General features: G+C 37.6%; 1 protein-coding gene and 1 non-coding gene across 2 annotated transcripts in view; both read left to right on the plus strand.

Annotated features, from left to right (window-relative positions):
* NOP58 (NOP58 ribonucleoprotein) overlaps positions 1–8,284 on the plus strand; it is a 28,853-nt gene extending 20,569 nt beyond the window's left edge. The window contains exons 9-15 of the mRNA XM_072617305.1: positions 605–731; positions 1,493–1,656; positions 3,659–3,793; positions 4,831–4,892; positions 5,252–5,397; positions 7,338–7,465; positions 7,979–8,284. Coding sequence (XP_072473406.1) covers positions 605–731; positions 1,493–1,656; positions 3,659–3,793; positions 4,831–4,892; positions 5,252–5,397; positions 7,338–7,465; positions 7,979–8,032 — 816 coding nt within the window. The 3' untranslated portion in view covers positions 8,033–8,284. The remainder of the gene's footprint in view (positions 1–604; positions 732–1,492; positions 1,657–3,658; positions 3,794–4,830; positions 4,893–5,251; positions 5,398–7,337; positions 7,466–7,978) is intronic.
* Positions 905–988, plus strand: LOC140512967 (small nucleolar RNA SNORD11). Its single transcript, XR_011970014.1, has one exon. It is a non-coding gene; the product is annotated as a small nucleolar RNA SNORD11 (small nucleolar RNA).
* Positions 8,285–16,979: the final 8,695 nt, after the last annotated feature.

Below are 16,979 nucleotides of genomic sequence, written 5' to 3' on the forward strand. Positions count from 1 at the left end.
ACCATGGAATACTTTGGTTCCTCTTTTTTTTGGTCTGGACCCTGTGATTTTATTGGTTTGAAGAGTTTCTTGGGTGAAATACATCAGTATTGATCAGCAACTCTTTTCCAATTTATAGAACACTGGTAGGTTAAGTGAGTTGCCCAAGGTCATGCAGCTGGTACATGGCAGAGGCAAGGCTTTTCAGAATCCAAGGCCAGCTGGGTGCTGCACTGCTTGTCTCTTCAAGAAGTTGTTGAGTACATGTAATACTTTACAAAACAGGAGAAATAGGGCAGACTTTTCTACAAAATATTGATCTTTGGGACTAAGAAACTATTGATTTTTTTTATGCCTATGATTTCACTTTTGTTTCATGTAGATATATTTTTACATGTGCAGATATATGTATGCATGTATAATAAACCTATGTGTATGTGGGATATTCATTATAGGTGTATATCTATAATACATACCATTATTGCTAGTTAGACTTTAAATTTAAGGCTGGGCACTATATTCTCAGATATTGTTCCTTTTGTAATCCCTGTTTTTAATCTTTAGCTCTACTGGAGCAATTTGTTTGAACATATTTAACCTTTTTCTTTACGCTTCTTTTTACCAGGTGATTGAGATCTCAGAGTATCGAAACCAACTGTATGAGTATCTCCAAAACAGAATGATGGCCATAGCCCCCAATGTAACGGTCATGGTCGGTGAGCTAGTTGGAGCCAGGCTTATTTCTCATGCAGGCAAGTCATTGTCATTTAAATTTTTGTATGTGTACTTGCTTTAGCAGTAAGCATCCAGGAGCTCTCTTAAGAGTTCTAACTTAAAATAAGATGCAAGAAAAGCTGCTGAATGGGTTTTTTTGTTTTCTTTTGTTGTAATTAAGTCCTATGGATATTCAAGACTAAGGGTTGAAGTGATCAGTGATGATTTTAATTGATTTGCCTGACTTCCTTTTCAATAATGAGGGCAACTCTAGTCACTACCTCTTCTGAGACACTTCAGACCTCCGGTAAGATTGGATTAGAAGCTTGTGGCGTGACTTCTGCTTTGGTTGTTGAATAGCACTGGGAGGTAGAGTGGAACCTTGCACTAGAATACCACCAACCTGGTAAAATTAAAAATACTATGTTCATCTTAGGATCCAGTGGGATTTAATCATTGAAATACAAAAGGACTTAACTATTAGCCAGTGATTAAAAGAGAACAATTAGTATTCTTTTTCTAGACTTGTGCAGATGTTACCCTTAGTTAAAATTGTTCATTCAAGCCCATTCTTTTCCTCTTCCTCTGGTCTTTGTATATGATAAATTTAAATGCTGCCAGTAAAGGATTTGGCATTTTGCCTCTTATTTTTAAACAGTTTTAGAAAAGCATATATACATACTGTGCTACAAAATATTTATAAAGGCTTCAGTGACTTGATCATTCACCCTTTAGCTCAAGATTTCACATGGTTTGCATGTTTAATTCTATATACACTTCATAACCTTCTTCTACCTAGGTTCCCTTTTGAATTTGGCAAAGCATGCAGCTTCCACTGTGCAGATACTAGGAGCTGAGAAGGCCCTCTTTAGAGCCCTGAAGACAAGACGGGACACCCCTAAGTATGGCCTAATTTATCATGCTTCCCTTGTGGGCCAAAGCACCCCCAAAAACAAAGGAAAAGTGAGTTACTATTTTTTGCTCAGATACTTGTTTCATTCTAGGAAATTTCTCACCGTTTGCCGTCATCTAGCAAGTATCTTTATCTCAGCTGTTGCCTCCTTTTCTGTGCAAGTAGAGTGGAAATAGCAGCTTTTTAACAGAATAAGAGATATATGTTAGAATTTCTGAGGGGCTAAAAATTCAGACAAATATAATTAGCTGAACTTTTCTGGACTCATGTAGGTGGAGATACCTTGTTGTGAAAGAACTTGTAAGGCAACGTTTTGTTATGCTGAATCCAATGCTTTTTTCAAAATCAATAGTTAATAACTAGGAGCAAAGATGTGGTCCATTGCTGACTATCTCTTGTAAAAGTTTGTTCTCTAATACCTAATGGAGGATGTCTTTGATCCATATATAGATAACTAATGCAGATTTTTGTCTAGATGGAGGAGAAGGCATATATGTCCATAGTTTCCTTGTTTTAAAGTATTACCAAGGTCCACATTGCCTACACAGTTGTTTCATACCTTCAGCAGGAATCAGTCTCTTCCCCACCTTTCACTCATTAATGCCATTTCTACAGTATCTTTTTTTGAGTGCAAATAAGACAAGATCAAGATAGTAGGTAAAAATGTGACATATCTGCATAGAGTTAATCATTTAAATTAGAGTAATGAAGGAAGTTACCAGGGGAGGAGTGAATGGAGTGCCAGCTTGGTGCGTAAGAGAGAGCACTGGACAAGGAGTTTGAGGCAAGAGTTTAAATCCTGGCTCCAAAACTGGGTGTAACCTTAAGCACAAGCTGGTCAGTCTTTCTAAATATGTGATTGGAGAATGGAGGATGCTTTGTAAACCTTAAAGTGCCATAGAAATCTGGGTGCATTGTAGAGGATGAGTTGAAGAAAGTGTAGGGCAGATTGAGCCTTAAGGTAGAATCAAAAAGGGTCAGGCAGAGGGAGTAATCAGAGAGGCCGAGAGAGTCAGGAGAGTCTAGTAGCACAGACTCAGTGATAGGAGCTTTAAAGAAAGCAAAGAAGATGAGAAGGAAAAAAGGTGAATGTTTTCCATGACCTCTAAGAAAGTCGTTTCAGTTCAGTGGAGTCCAAAATCAATTGGAGTGGTTGATGCAGAAGGGAGGGGCTGTGGATGTAGCTATATTTTTTTTTCAATTGATTGTAATATATGAAGGGGAGTAGAAATACGGAATGTGAGCCAGAAGTCATAAGAGAGTCATGGGAAGGTTGTTTTAGGATTAAAGAAACCTTGGGAAATTTGTAGGTAAGTAGGAATAAGCCAACTGAAGAGCAGGACATTGACAGTGGAGGAGAGGAACAATAGGTAAAGGAAGAACAAGATGTAGGAAGTCATTGCGTGTAGAAATGGAGGATTGTCCAAAAGGATGGAGCAGATACTTGTAGTCCCGGTGAAATCCACAGAGTTATGACTTTTCTCCCAGAGATACTTCATCCCAGAAGCAGCAGAAGTAGGGAAAATGGATATGGAAGTGCTAACTCGTAAGGAGGTTCACAAGGCAAGAGCAGTAGAAGCATGGACAAGAGAGCAATGGCTGCTGAGACATTCTTAACTAGTGTAACACTCAAGGGGGTAAGATGGCCATAGGGTCCATGTTGAGGAAAGGGAACCAAAGGTCAAGGCACTAATGGTCACATTAGGATGGAGAATGAAAAGCTCTCTGTGATGACTAGTTTTCCAAAAATAGAGTTTCAGAAGTTCTGGACCTTTGTAATTCTGATAGATAATAAAGCCATTTATTGGGAGCATTGAGTAAAGTGGAAAGAGCTGGAAAAGGAGGCTGAATAACTGTGTCATCAGGCTACTGCTATAATCAGGTTCAAAAACATCATTGTTCAAGCCCTGATCGGGTAATGTCAAAACATGGGTTAGACTAGGTCTTGGCCACAGAGGTTTGAGAAATGACAAGAAGAATTCGAAGAGGGCAGAGTAACTGTATTATTCTGGTGTGTCAAGTGAATGTCCTTATCCTCTGTGTCCCTTCCAGATTTCTCGAATGTTGGCAGCCAAAACTGCTTTGGCTATCCGTTTTGATGCTTTTGGAGAGGATTCTAGTGCTGAGATGGGAATTGAGAACAGAGCCAAATTAGAAGCACGACTGAGGCATTTGGAAGAGAGAGGGGTAAGAGCTATGTCCATGCTAACATTTGAACAACAAAATAGGAAGATTTCCAAGGGAAGGAGAGTAATTTGCAGTTTTAGTACATTTTAATTAAAGATAGAATTAAGGCCCTTTAAATAGGGCAGAGAACAAAATAGAATTTTAAAATGCTTGTAACTATAGATATCATAGTACTTCTTTCTTGAGCTTTACTAAAGCTTGCTACTAGTTCACAATTTTAAGAAGTGAGTGATATTTTTTTATGCTTAGCATGCTCAAAAATGTCATTCTTTGTGTATGTGCTTAAATAGTAAGAAACCAGGAGCAGTTTATCAACTGGAATCATCCTGGCATTCTACTCTGAGTCTAGAAGAGTTTCTTCTTTTCTACATTATGTCTAATAAAAAGCTGACATAATCAGGAAGACCTGTCTTCAGATTCTGTTTCTGACTTTTACTGAGTATGACACCAGCGGGGGATTGGTGGGGAGACTGTTTGTTAAGTGCCTACTTTGTGTTGTGCTCAGCACTTTGCTGAGTACTTTACAGGTATTATATCACTTGATCATCACAATGTCCCTGGGAGTGCTATTATTATCCTCATTTTGCATATGAGGAAACTGAGACAGAAGTTACATGAGTTGCCCATCACCATAGCTAGGAAGTATCTGGGGCCAGATTTGACCTCTGGTCTTCATGACTCCAGGCCCTGTTTGCTGAACTACCTAGTTGCCATAGAGACTCAACTTTTCTGAGTTAGCCTCACCTGTGGAACGGGGGTGATAACCCCTCTGGTAGCCACCGCACAGGATCAGGGCCAGTTGCGAATGCACTCATGGCCACTAATCGCTTAGTAAACCATAAAGCAGCATGTAAATGGCAGTTGATGTTTTGAAGAAGCTAGCCTGGTCCTCCTGTGTCCCTCATGGACCTTTTTTGTGTGATTTCATTGGACCCTGGACTATAACGTATGCAAGGACAGAGGTGATATGGGGGAGCAAAACTGTACGAAACTGAGTGGATAGTTTGGTTGTGGGTGACTGTTCTTTTGCTTTTCAGGTAAGAAAAATCAGTGGCACCGGAAAGGCATTAGCAAAAACAGAAAAGTATCTCCATAAAAGGTAGGTTGACAGGGGCTCATTGTGTGTGGGGAGGGCTCAGCTGTACCTCACTGAAAGCTCACCCGTCATGAGGCTCCTTTGTGTCTTGTTAATGTAGATGGAGATCTTAAGATGCTTGTGCTATTTGGGGAAATATTGATTCAGTTAGCTCCCCATTATTCAAGTGTTAGATATCTTTGAAAGGTTGGTTTTAATATTTAACTCACATACCTCCCAAAACCTTTCATATGCAGGTCATCTCACACTCTGATGTTAAACCTGCATTAGGCCATCTTGTACAGAATTCTAAAACTCTTCCAGTTAAAGAAAGATTCCTAAATATCTGTAGAGCTCCATGAAATTATTTAACTCTCTTTCAGTGAAATAAAAACTTACGATCCGTCTGGTGACTCGACTCTTCCAACATTGTCTAAGAAACGCAAATTTCAAGAGGTGTCAGAAGAACAAGATGATGAACCAAAGGTTGAAGTGAAAGCAAAAAAAGCCAAGATTGTAGAAGTCAAAGGTTGTTTTGAACTTCCTCTTTTGTCTAATCTATACTTGAGTTTCTTTGGTCATTACTGATAAATGATCTTGGAGGATTATTTGTTTTTGAATGACAAATAGATAATTCCTTTGGACATCTGAAAAGAGGGTTACTTTTTTTGAGGGCTGATGGTATTAAAGTGGCAAATGAAATATTTAATAAATATTTAGTCGTCTTTTAAAGTATCTACCAATATTAGCATTAAGAAACAGGAAACTTTCAGGTCATCTCCTAATTATATATCCAGATTTTAAAAAGAACAACTGATCCTCAGCCATAATGAAGGTGTTATTAAATATTTATATATGATTACTTTTATATTCGGATCATTTCTCATTGTGGGTAAAATTAAATTGTGTCAGGGTTGAGATGGTTTCTTTTTGTTATTGATTTTTAATACTCCTAGTCCATGTTCCTTTTGAAGTATGAAGTTATTAATATTAGTCACTATCTTCTCTGAGATTCTATCTAAGCATATCAGTTTGAAAAAAAAAACTTCCTCACTCCCACATCAGTAACATGTCCAATATATCAACATATATATTAGTCATTTGCGGATGAAGGAATGAAGAGGTGAGCAGATACATGGGTGAGACTGACATGAAGGCTGAAAGTCATATTCCAGGTTATAAATGTAAAACATGGGCAGTTGGTAATCTCTTGTACTTTTTTTGAGCTATTTACACAGCCTATGCACTAAGAAAAAAATATGAAGGCTAAACAGAAGGCAGAAACAGGTCAAACTATTGGAAAGTTAAGCTTGGTGAAATATTATTAACAATTTGACATGTTCAACATTGGAATTGGATCACCTTGAAACAGAGTAAGCTCTCACTAGCAAATTTTCAAGAAGTAGTTAGATATGCATCCATTAATTCTGTTGTAAAGCAAATTTCAGTGAGAGGAACAGATTGAACTAGAATCACATGACATAACTGTGCTCCATTGAATGTTTCATATAAGAAAATTTAGTGTGCTAGTGATAAGTCACTTCTGTTTTTTGTTTTTTGCTCAAATACTCAAGCCATTTGTCTAAATTGGGCCCCAAGGAAATAAAAGCATTTAAGCATCTCCTGGAATTTAGAAACTTATATAACTACAGAAACAAAACCATATAAAACCCCATTTCTCTGCTAGGGAATAAAATAACTGAGCATTGTTCTTTGTGGTAGTTAACCGTTGCTGTGAAATACTAATTAACATCTGTATCTCAGTTCTCAGAATGCAGGATTTTGATCTATTACTGACCGAATCATAGAGCATAACAAGACAAAACATGCTGAAGTTCCTGATATCCTTCAGGAAATCAGCTAAGTGAAAAAATACAAGACTTTGTTATAATCCAGGGACTTTAAATATAATTGTAGTGTTCTGGGCTTGGCTCAGTTGATTAGAGCTGGGTGTTTGTGATGTCAAGATTTGAAGTTAGGACCCTATAAAGCCTAGCCAATTTTTAATGGAGAAACTCTTTGAAAGTTATAAACTGTCCCTTATTTTAGACCACTGTCTTGTATGTGCCCCAGGGGGGCCAGAATGGGTCTTCAATCCATCACCAGCCCTGAAAATAGAGTGCTTTGAGCACAAAAAGCTCATCTACGTTACCGTCTCTTTCACAAGGCCTCAGAAACTGCTTCATGTTGTTCTCTGTAAAATGAAGAAAGTTGTTGGTTTTCTCAGGCATCCTACTTCTGGCATCCTTGCGTTCACATGAAAAAGTAAAATAGTATCTTTTGGAAATAGATGCTCTCTTTTTGACTGCCAGGAGGCTGAAGGCATTGAAGTCCATTTTGTCAGGAAGCATTCTGACAGACCTCAAAACCATCACTTCATCTCTCATAGCCTCACTGAAAAGAGAAAGTTATACTACGTGAACTAAATTACTAAATCCAATATTCCATTTTTTTTTTCATTCTTTATAGAGGAAGAAGTAGAAGTCGAAATTGATTCTGCAAAGAAGAAAAAGAAAAAGGATAAAAAGGAAAAAAAGAAGAAAATAAAAGAAGAAATTCCTTCAGAAGAGGAGCCATCCACTAGTATAGTCATTGAAGTATGATTCAAGTTTAATTAGCACTTTTTTTTTCTGACTGGAAACAAGTCTATATTTAAACCATTATACAGTACCATAAGTAGCTATTTAATAAATATTAATCTTTTTGATGAGTAGGCAAGATCATTTACAACTTGATTTCCTCATGGTAATTATATTTGCAAAATTCCATTACTTTGTGGCTGATAATTTTATTGAGGGTTTGGGATAGAATTGGGGTTTGCTTTGTATAGTCAGTGATCTAAGAATGGATTTTACATTTTTTTGATACAATAAATTATTTTAAAATGTAAAAATCTTTCAGTGGTTAGTCAAATTTTGAGCTGTAATTTGCCAGCTCCCTGAAATGAGAAGGGAAGTTTTTAATTGAGAGAGCTTATGAGTTCAGATTTGAGTAAGGATCATAAAAGGTTCATATATACAAATTTTTTTATCTTTGTTAGCATAAATTGATTGATAAACTTGTTTTTAGAGCTCATAAAAAATTTTTCTATCCTGTTTAATTATTTTCAGAGTCCAGAGAAAAAGAAGAAAAAGAAAAAAAAGAAAGAGACTATGGATCAATGACATGGAACAGCTTAAAGCTTTGGACAACTTGAGTAGATTCTCCTTCCAGCTCAGCTTGGCACATAGTGGAGATGGGGTTGGAAATATCAGGACAGAAGGACAGAACATTTAGTTCACATCTATGGCTGTCAGTCTTGAACTGGACACTTAATTTTTGACATTTTCTCTCATTTAAAAAAAACAAAAAACAAAAACCCTTCAGATTCCTAGAGCCTTTGATACACAAGTAAAGATATTTTCTTTGTATCATGAGTCATTTGTATGTTTTCATACTTCCAACATTGGAATTCTCACTCCCTGGCCTAGTTTCATAATAGCAGAGCATGTGAAAGTCAAAAGCAGCTTTAACAGTTATCAGGCCCAGTTCCCCATGTTTTACAGATAACATTAAGGCTCAGTGTCAGGGCTTGGCCTGGAGCTGGCCCTCAGCTGCAGTGTGTTTTCGGATAGTCCATGATGCTTCATCAGGCTGCCCTTGCTATGCCATTCAGGGTGGTATGGTTATTAAGAACAAAGGTGAGAGCAGTCACATCAAAGGGGAGGCTAGAAAAAAATCCGCTCTAGGCGCACCCTCTGCAGCTTCTCCAACATAACTGACATACAATCTTTGCTATCCTTTGCTGGATCCCCATCCATATCATGCCTGCTAACTGACTGTCCCACGGCCCTCTTCTCTTCTGACTGTGTTCTTTGGGTGATTTCATTCTCTTCATTGCAGGTAACATTTATGGACTGTGCCAACATCGGCTTTGTCCTGTAGATACCTCAAATTCAACTTGACTGAAACAATTGCTCTTTCTTCCAAACCTCATCTCTTCCAGACTTCCTGATTTCTTCTTAGAGCATTGCTGTCCTTTGGCTCAGGTGTGTTTGAAACCTCTGAATCATTATCTTTGCTCTTGTTCCACATAACAGTTGCCCATATTTTATGAGTGTCGACAACATCTCTTAACAGCTCTCTCTTTACCATCCATACTCTTACTGTTCATTGTATTACTTCTATCAAGCCCATCTCACCCCTCACCTATGCTCTTGTAAAAGCCTCATGCTCAGTCTTTCCCAAAACTCTTACATTCTCTAATGCACATTCTACGTTGATGCCAAAGTGATTTTCTGACCAAGTGACACTCCGAGTGGCCCCCTATTAGGTCTCTTAACAAATACATTCTCTTTTTGGACATTTAAAAGTCTTGCTTGTCTCCAGCTTCCTTATATATTACCTTGCTTTTCCTCATGAAATACTTAACTGTCCCTCTGCTTTTGGAATATACTCTCTCTTTACCTCTGCCTCTTGGAATCTCTGGGCTCAACTCAAGTACTACTTTATAAATAAAACCTTTACCATTTTGCTAGTGACTTACCTCCGTAATTTTTAAAAGCTAATTTTTTTCTTACTACCAAGCATTTTTTGTCCCACCTGCTCTCAAATCCCCTACTCACTAAGGAAAAGAGAAAATATGCCTCTAGGTCCAAATAAGCACCAATAATCCTATGAAGTGGTCACATGCAGATTCCCATTAATTGAAGTTATAATTATGTAATTTAAGATCTTTAGTTCTATCTAGCCCAATGGAAATATGCAGTGCAAATTCAAATAATGCTACCACTTCATAAGAGTTCATTATTCACAATATGGGCCTGACTGTACAAAACCCTCAAAACGAGCATAGCCAAGCAAGAACAAATTCATTCACCATGTTAAAAAATGTTTCTCTCTCTGAAAAAGAGCTTATAACCTGTCATGAGGTAGGCATCATTTCTGTTGGTCCTCTAGAGTCAGTTCTTAGATTTGGGGGGGCGGGGTGTTAGGTTTTATAATACTGATTTGTACATAAACTGTTGTGGTGAGTCATTTCAAAAATCAAGTCTTCCAAACTTTCTCTAAAACATTCACTTAAAGCATAATAGTATTCCATTACATTCATCCAATGTAATGTGTTCAGCCATCCCCCAATTGAACAGAACCACCTAAGCTCATTCTTTACCACTATAAAAGTTCCAGTAAATATTTTTGTAGATAGGACTGTTTCTTCTTTGAATTCGTTAGAGTAGAGACCTAATCATGGTAACACTGGATCAAAGGGCAATTCACAGTTTTAGTTACTGTTTTAGGCCTAGTTACAAATTGCTTTACCAAATAGCTGGACCGGTTCTTAACTCCACCAGTAATGGCATATAAATTTGCACATCCTTTTGTCATTTTCCTTTTTTTTTCAACTTTGCCAGTCTGATGACTGTGAGGTAGAACCCCAGTTGTTGCTTTAATGTGCATTTCTGTATTGAGTTTGGGAGCATTTTTTCAGGGTTTGGGTTTCTTTCTTGGACTTAATCATATGTTTTGAACATTTCTCAATTGGGCAATAAATTATAAATTTAAACCAGTTCCTTCTTACGTCTTGGAAATGAGAAGTTTTGTAAGCTTTTTTTCGTAGCTATTCCCATTCTCATTTTGATTACATGGCATTTGTACAAATTCAGATTTATCCATTTTATTTTCTGTGATCCTTGTTCATTTTCCTTCATAATTATACTTGCATAGCACCTCCTTTCAAAGGCCACCAAGAATCATGGGACTAAAAGGCAAGAGCTCAAGTGCTCCTGACTTCAAGTTTGTGGACAAACTTCCACAGAGAAACCAAAAGGACACACTGGATCAAACTTCTCATTTTTCTTAGGGTGTGGAAAAGAAAAGGAGATATAGAAAGAGGAAAAAAGACTCATTCATACCCCTCTGGAGCTATTACAGCTATTATAGAATGCAGTTTGGAGCTTATTCCATTCAATACTTAGGCCTGTCTTTTTCTGTCGTACTAAACCACGGTTTCTTTTTCTGTGATTTGTGTCCAAACTTTGAACATGGGGCTTGACAATGAGAACAGGGAACTCATCCCTAAAAGGGGCAGAAGACTTTTTTTTTTTATCTTTGTATTCTTAAAATCTAGTACAGTGACTGATATGATAGGGGCTTAAATGCTTACTGTGAATGTTAGGGTGTCAGTTGACCCTATTGTACAGAAAGATTTTTATATTCCCTCTAAAGTCTTCCTTGTGCCTCTTCATGAGATTCTGAGTTCTCAGAAAGACTGCCAGCAAACATACTGTACTGTGGAAGATCCTCCTAAGCTCCAGTGATCTTTTTTTTTTCTATTGTAGTAAGACCAAGTTAGCTGAGTTTAGAGAGAAATTTTCTACCAGTATAGCCACAGGATGGTTAATTTACTTTGATCACTTCAACCTCTGAAGAATTTCCCTGGAAAGTTTGGCAGAATTGCCACCTGAATCAGAAGATGACGCCAAATGTTGAAATGTTGAAGTTGCATTTATTTGGATCACGTTCTGTGAACAGTTCTTAATTTTAAAATAGGTGAGTTTTTATTTTATATGTGTCACCAAATTGCTTTCCGTTTCCATGTTGTCCCTCATACGTTCTGTCTATTACTATCACTCCACCCCTTCCATTCAAACCTGTGGTACTGTAAGACTAAATTGGAAAAAAGAGTAGGTGTAAGAGGTGACTCCTTTGAAATATTAATAGAACCAAGCCCTTTGCAATGGCAGTGACAGAATTTTTTAAATGTAGATTAATATTTTAATGGAAAATTCTTGGAGAAAAGAATCAGATAAAAATTAAATAATAAATACCTTTTCATTTATGGAAGGTCAGTTTGTGGCAATCAGCCATTAGAAGGTACTGAGTAGGTCAAAACAAAAGCCTCGGTGGACATTAGAAGTATATGACTTAAGTAGAAAGGTAGGACCACTCAGCAATTTGTGCAGAGTAAGTAAGATTTGTGTTGGCATCTGAATTTCAAGGATGAAAACCAAACTAAGCTAATTTTTGCTTGAGTGTGACTTGAGCCTCATCATCCATAAAAAAAAATCTTGCCTATTCCCATTTGTATGGTTTAAGGTCAAGGACATTGCATTTGGAGTCAGGGACCCTCTCAGAGGCCTATAGATCTGCTTTCAGCTGGAAGTAACAGAATCTTTAAAAAAGGAAGGATGGGGTTGTAGTTGACTGTAATGTAGTGACTAGAAGAGTGAACATTCTCCAACTTTATAAAGGGGGGTATAGATTCTGAGAAGAAAGATGCTAATTCCTACTGAACTCTGCCCTTACCACACCTGATCTACAGTGCTTCATTCAGTCCTGGTTGCTGTAGTTTAAGGATATTGGTCGTCTGGACAACGTCCAAAAGAGGGTGACCAGGATGGTAAAGGACCTGGAGGCCATGACATATACAAATTAGCTGAAAGATATGTTTTACCTGAAGAGAAAAAGAGTCAGAAAGGATGCGAGAGTTGTCTGAAAATACAATGCGAAGTGAGAAGTGACTTTTTGTTCCACTTAGCTCCAGAAGACAGAACCAGATATTAACAAAGAAGAAAATTTGGTCTCGCTGTCAGGAAAAACTGAGAATCACAGTTAATCAATTTGTTAGACTAGCTATCAGAAATGTATTTTAGTGTGGCATCTGTGTTAAGGGGAAACCGAATTGTTCCATGAGATGGTTAAAACTGGTAGTTGTTAATATTAATTTTGACTAGCCAATTAAAAGAAAACTTTTAAATCTGACTGACACAAAATAGACTCTGAAGGAAACTCATGAATGGTTTATCTGAAGGGCTTGTCGAGGAAAAGCTAGTATTTTATCCTCCATGATAGTCTTTGAGAATTTCATTTGTTCCCATCTCTTCCAGTGTCTTCCACGACCTTATTCTTCTACCTTCCCATAGTTTCCTCTTTCTCCAGTCTACATTTGCAGTCTCTCCCTCTCTACTGTTGCTTTTCAGTATACAAATATACTTAGGTTTCTATGATCTTTAAAAATGCTTCCCTTGATTCTGCAGTGATTTTTGTCATTCGTTTCCCTCCCATCACTGCCATGCTTCCAGAAAGAATGCCACCTTTTACCACATTGCCTTCACAGGCATTCATTCAATGCGGTATTTCAGCAGATGTCTCTGCCTGCTGCATAATCCCAGGATATAACTAAAGTACAGATGACACATGGTACTGCCTATTCGCTTACCATCTCAGAGAGGGTGATGTTGCAAAGTACTATGTGAATTGAAGGGCAGAGAAAAATAATTACAGAATAAGGTAGGTGAGGAGAAGCTTCGAGAACATACCATTTGGGTTGGGTTTTAAATGATGGATAGGAATTGAACAGCCTAAGAAAAGGGATGAAGTGGGCCTTCCAAGCAAAGGTAGAAAAGCATGAGATACATAGAAGAGCCTGGGAGTCATGCAAAGTATTGAGGGACCAGAGTGTACCTACCTTATGAGTCCGTGAGGAAAATGCTTGGAAACCTTAACATTCTGCATAAGTGGGAGTCGTTCTATTGCAGTCTTGCTTTCCAGGCAAAGACCTCTGAACTTGATCAGAAAGCTGTAACGCAAACAAGATTTTGAAGGACTGTGAAGTGAAGAATGATGATCAGTTCTATATATGAGGAGGGTAAGTCAGAAAGCTGTGGGAAGAATGAAATAGACAGGCAGACTCACCAGGAGACTACTGATTGCAACAGTCCAAGCGTAAGGCAAGGGGGCCTGTACCAGCATGGAAACAGAGGGAAGAGAGAAGAGGTGCAGAGGTGGAATGTCTAGGGCTTCGTATGGGATGAGAAGGAAGGAAAAGTTAATGACAGCTTGTCATTTATATTCAGCAATTAGGCCAATTGAGCTAGTGTGCACTTTGTGAAAGGGGCAGAGAGGTGGCAAAGTGGATAGAATACTGGATTCACAGCCAAGAAGACCTGAGGTCAAATTCTGTTTCACATATTCACTAGCTTGGCAAGTCATTTAATATCTCTGAGCCTCAGTTTCCTTGTCTGTAAAATGGGGATAGGAATAGGAGTACAATATATTAATAATGGGGGCAATAATATATAAAGTATTTTTTTCAAACCTTAAGACTTATATAAACTCTGATTATTGATGTGAGGTGAAGAGGACATTTCCCTACATCCTAATGTTATGTATGTAGCTAGGTGGTACAACGGATATATCCTAGTTGGGTGACTCCTGGACAAGTCACTTAGCCACTGTTTTCCTTGGTGTCCTCATTTGTAAGATGAGGAAAGTAATAAGTAGCATCTATCTTACAGGATTGTGAGGAGCAGATGAGACAATAATTATAAAACACTGAGCATAATGCCCGACACATGGTAGATATCAATGTTAATAATGATTATTGTCATTATTTAGGAAGGACAACACTTTACCTTAGATCCTTTTAGTAGTTTGTACCTCACAGTGATCAAAAACAGAAAGATGAAACCCATCTGTAACAAAATACTCGTAACAGGACCTCTCATGGTGCTGGAAACAGTAGGTGTCCACTAGTTGGGGACACAGTAAATGCTTCCTAAATGCTTATTGATTGTATGACTAAGCAAATTGTACATGAATGTAATAGAATTATTGCAGTATAAGGAATTAGAAAAATGAAGTAAGAGCACCAAAGGACATATGACCAGACAGAAAGTGAGGTAAGCCAGAGAAAGTACACGCATAACGACTAACTATGTAACAAGACAATAAAAAGTATAACTAAATGCTTTTGACCAAGACCTAGAGAAGACTTGAGAAAATGTACTTCCTTCCCCTAATTGCAGAGGTGAGAACCATAGTTGTGCAGCATTGAATGCCTTGTCAAACCCAGTTGGTTTTGTTAAACTACTTTCTCTCTTTTTAAGTCTTTGTTACAAAGGAACGAAGATTTAGCGAATAAAGGAGAAATATGTGATATTTTTTTAGAAAAGTGATTTGGAACTTCTTTTGGTGTTTTTTGACTGATTCATTTCTTTTGACAACTTTTCATACCTTTTGACCATTTACTATTTCATGTACAGTGTACAGTTCTTTCCAGCTCCCCAATGTGCTGTATATTAAAATGTTCATTTTATTTAGTAAAGTTCAGAGTTTTAAAAAATGAAATTAAAAATGGCTCTAAGTCTTCCAAATGTGTCAATTATATTTTCTTAGAGGTCAAACTTTTATCAAAGATTCTTGATGAGATTCCCAATTAATAGATTCTCTTATTCTGGCTGCATTGATTTTGTTTGTGCCATGCATCTCACAGATTCCATCAAACCACAGCTTTGTCCACCCCCTTCTTACTTAAAAGTCCTTAAAAGGTCCTGCCTTTGAGCAAATAGCATAACCTTGGGACAGATTGCCCTGCCATTCTGCCATACTTATTCTCCCACCTTGGCCAAAAAAATGGAAGCTTCTTGAGGACAAAGACTATTTGATCTTCATCACTAATATCCTCAGATGTCTACTTATAGTAAATGTTTAATAAATGTTTGTTGAATTAAATAAAATATCATTCACTTATCATCTCTATGGAGACAACTTCCCAATTCATTACCTCCATGCCAAACCTCTTAAACAGAACTGTTTATATTTCCACTTGGATGCCCAACCAGCACTACAAATTCAACACGTCCAGAACCAAAATAGTCACCTTTACCCTGAAACAACCTTCCCTCTCTCTCAACTTGACCCCATCTAGTCAGTTGCCAATCACAGCTGACATTTTTGATTTACAAAGTCAAATCCTATCTACTCTTTACTCTGTAAGATGCCTTCCCCTGTAAGATGTAACTCCTCTTTACTTATACTGACACCTTTCTAGCTTAGGTTTTCATTGCATCTCGCTTGAACTATTATATCCTAACAGTCCTAACTTTGGTCTCTCCCCTCTTTCATCTCTTCACCACTGCTAGAGCTGTCTTCCTATCTAACTATTCAGACCTCGTGTCTTCTCCTGTTCAAAACAACCTTAGAGGCTGACTACTATGTAATTTGCACTCTGCTAGGGTAGGATGTTTTGGGTTTTTTTTAAGACTACCACATTATGATTTTATTGGTTAAAGGAAATTACCAGATCAGGACCTGCTTTCCAACTCAGATTCATCATGGTAGTTGCCTGGATCACTAAGAGATGAAAAGGGTCATGTGGAGTCACCCAAACCAGTAAGTGTCAAAGGCATCACTTGAACACAAGTCCTGACTCTGGCCAGTTCTTCACAAAATTAAAAAAAAAAATCCCTACTCTCAAAAAGCCTGTGTTCTCCCAAGGTTTATATGACATAAACAGAGACAAAAAAGAAGGTGAGATAGGGAGTAGTAGGGAGAGTTACAGAGTACTCAAGAAATTTGAGGAGAGAGAGCACTTATTTGAAAACATCAGGAAGGTTTCACAGAGGGGGAGCTACACTTTGAGCAGAAGGATTCCAAAAGGCCAGAGATTGAAAAGGATATCCATCCTATCTTATGAAAGAAGGGCAACTTGGATAGGTGGAAGATGCCACATTGAGTTGGGGGATCACTTAGTAGTCTAATTTGAACAAGATACACAAAAGGGAGGAAGGTAAGACAAGTCTAGAAAGAAAGATTGGGGAAAGTGTCAAATGGAATATACCCCTTCTACATCACGATTTTCCCCATTGCAGTTTCACTATATCAACATAAGAAATTAAATGGGAATTATATTTCAACATACGCAATTAAATGGGAATTTGGAGGGAGTTTTCCAGAAGCTGATGACACAGCAAATGGCATAAAAGTTTAGAGAAACTCAGAAATGCATAAAATGTATGTATAGTATAATATCAAGAAAAAAGAGAAGGAAATCTATGAAGTCTGAAGATTTCTTCTCTGGTATAAAAGGAGGGCCAAAAGGTTATATGTAGATTTTCCAGATCATAGGGGTGTTGTGCCCCTAATACCAGCATTGTGGAAGGGATAGCTGTATATTCAAAATACCATATAACATTTAGTTTCATATGCAATTTTCTTTTTCTCTTCTTAGTAGGTGGAAATGCTAATATTTATTTAGCTTTTAATAAAAAGCATTAAAGTTGGGGCCAGATTGTGGAGGGCCTTAAATGACAGATTTAGGAGCTTGTATTTTACCATAGAGGCAATAGTGAC

This window comes from Notamacropus eugenii, chromosome 6 (assembly GCF_028372415.1).
Source record: "Notamacropus eugenii isolate mMacEug1 chromosome 6, mMacEug1.pri_v2, whole genome shotgun sequence".
Lineage (NCBI taxonomy): Eukaryota > Metazoa > Chordata > Mammalia > Diprotodontia > Macropodidae > Notamacropus > Notamacropus eugenii.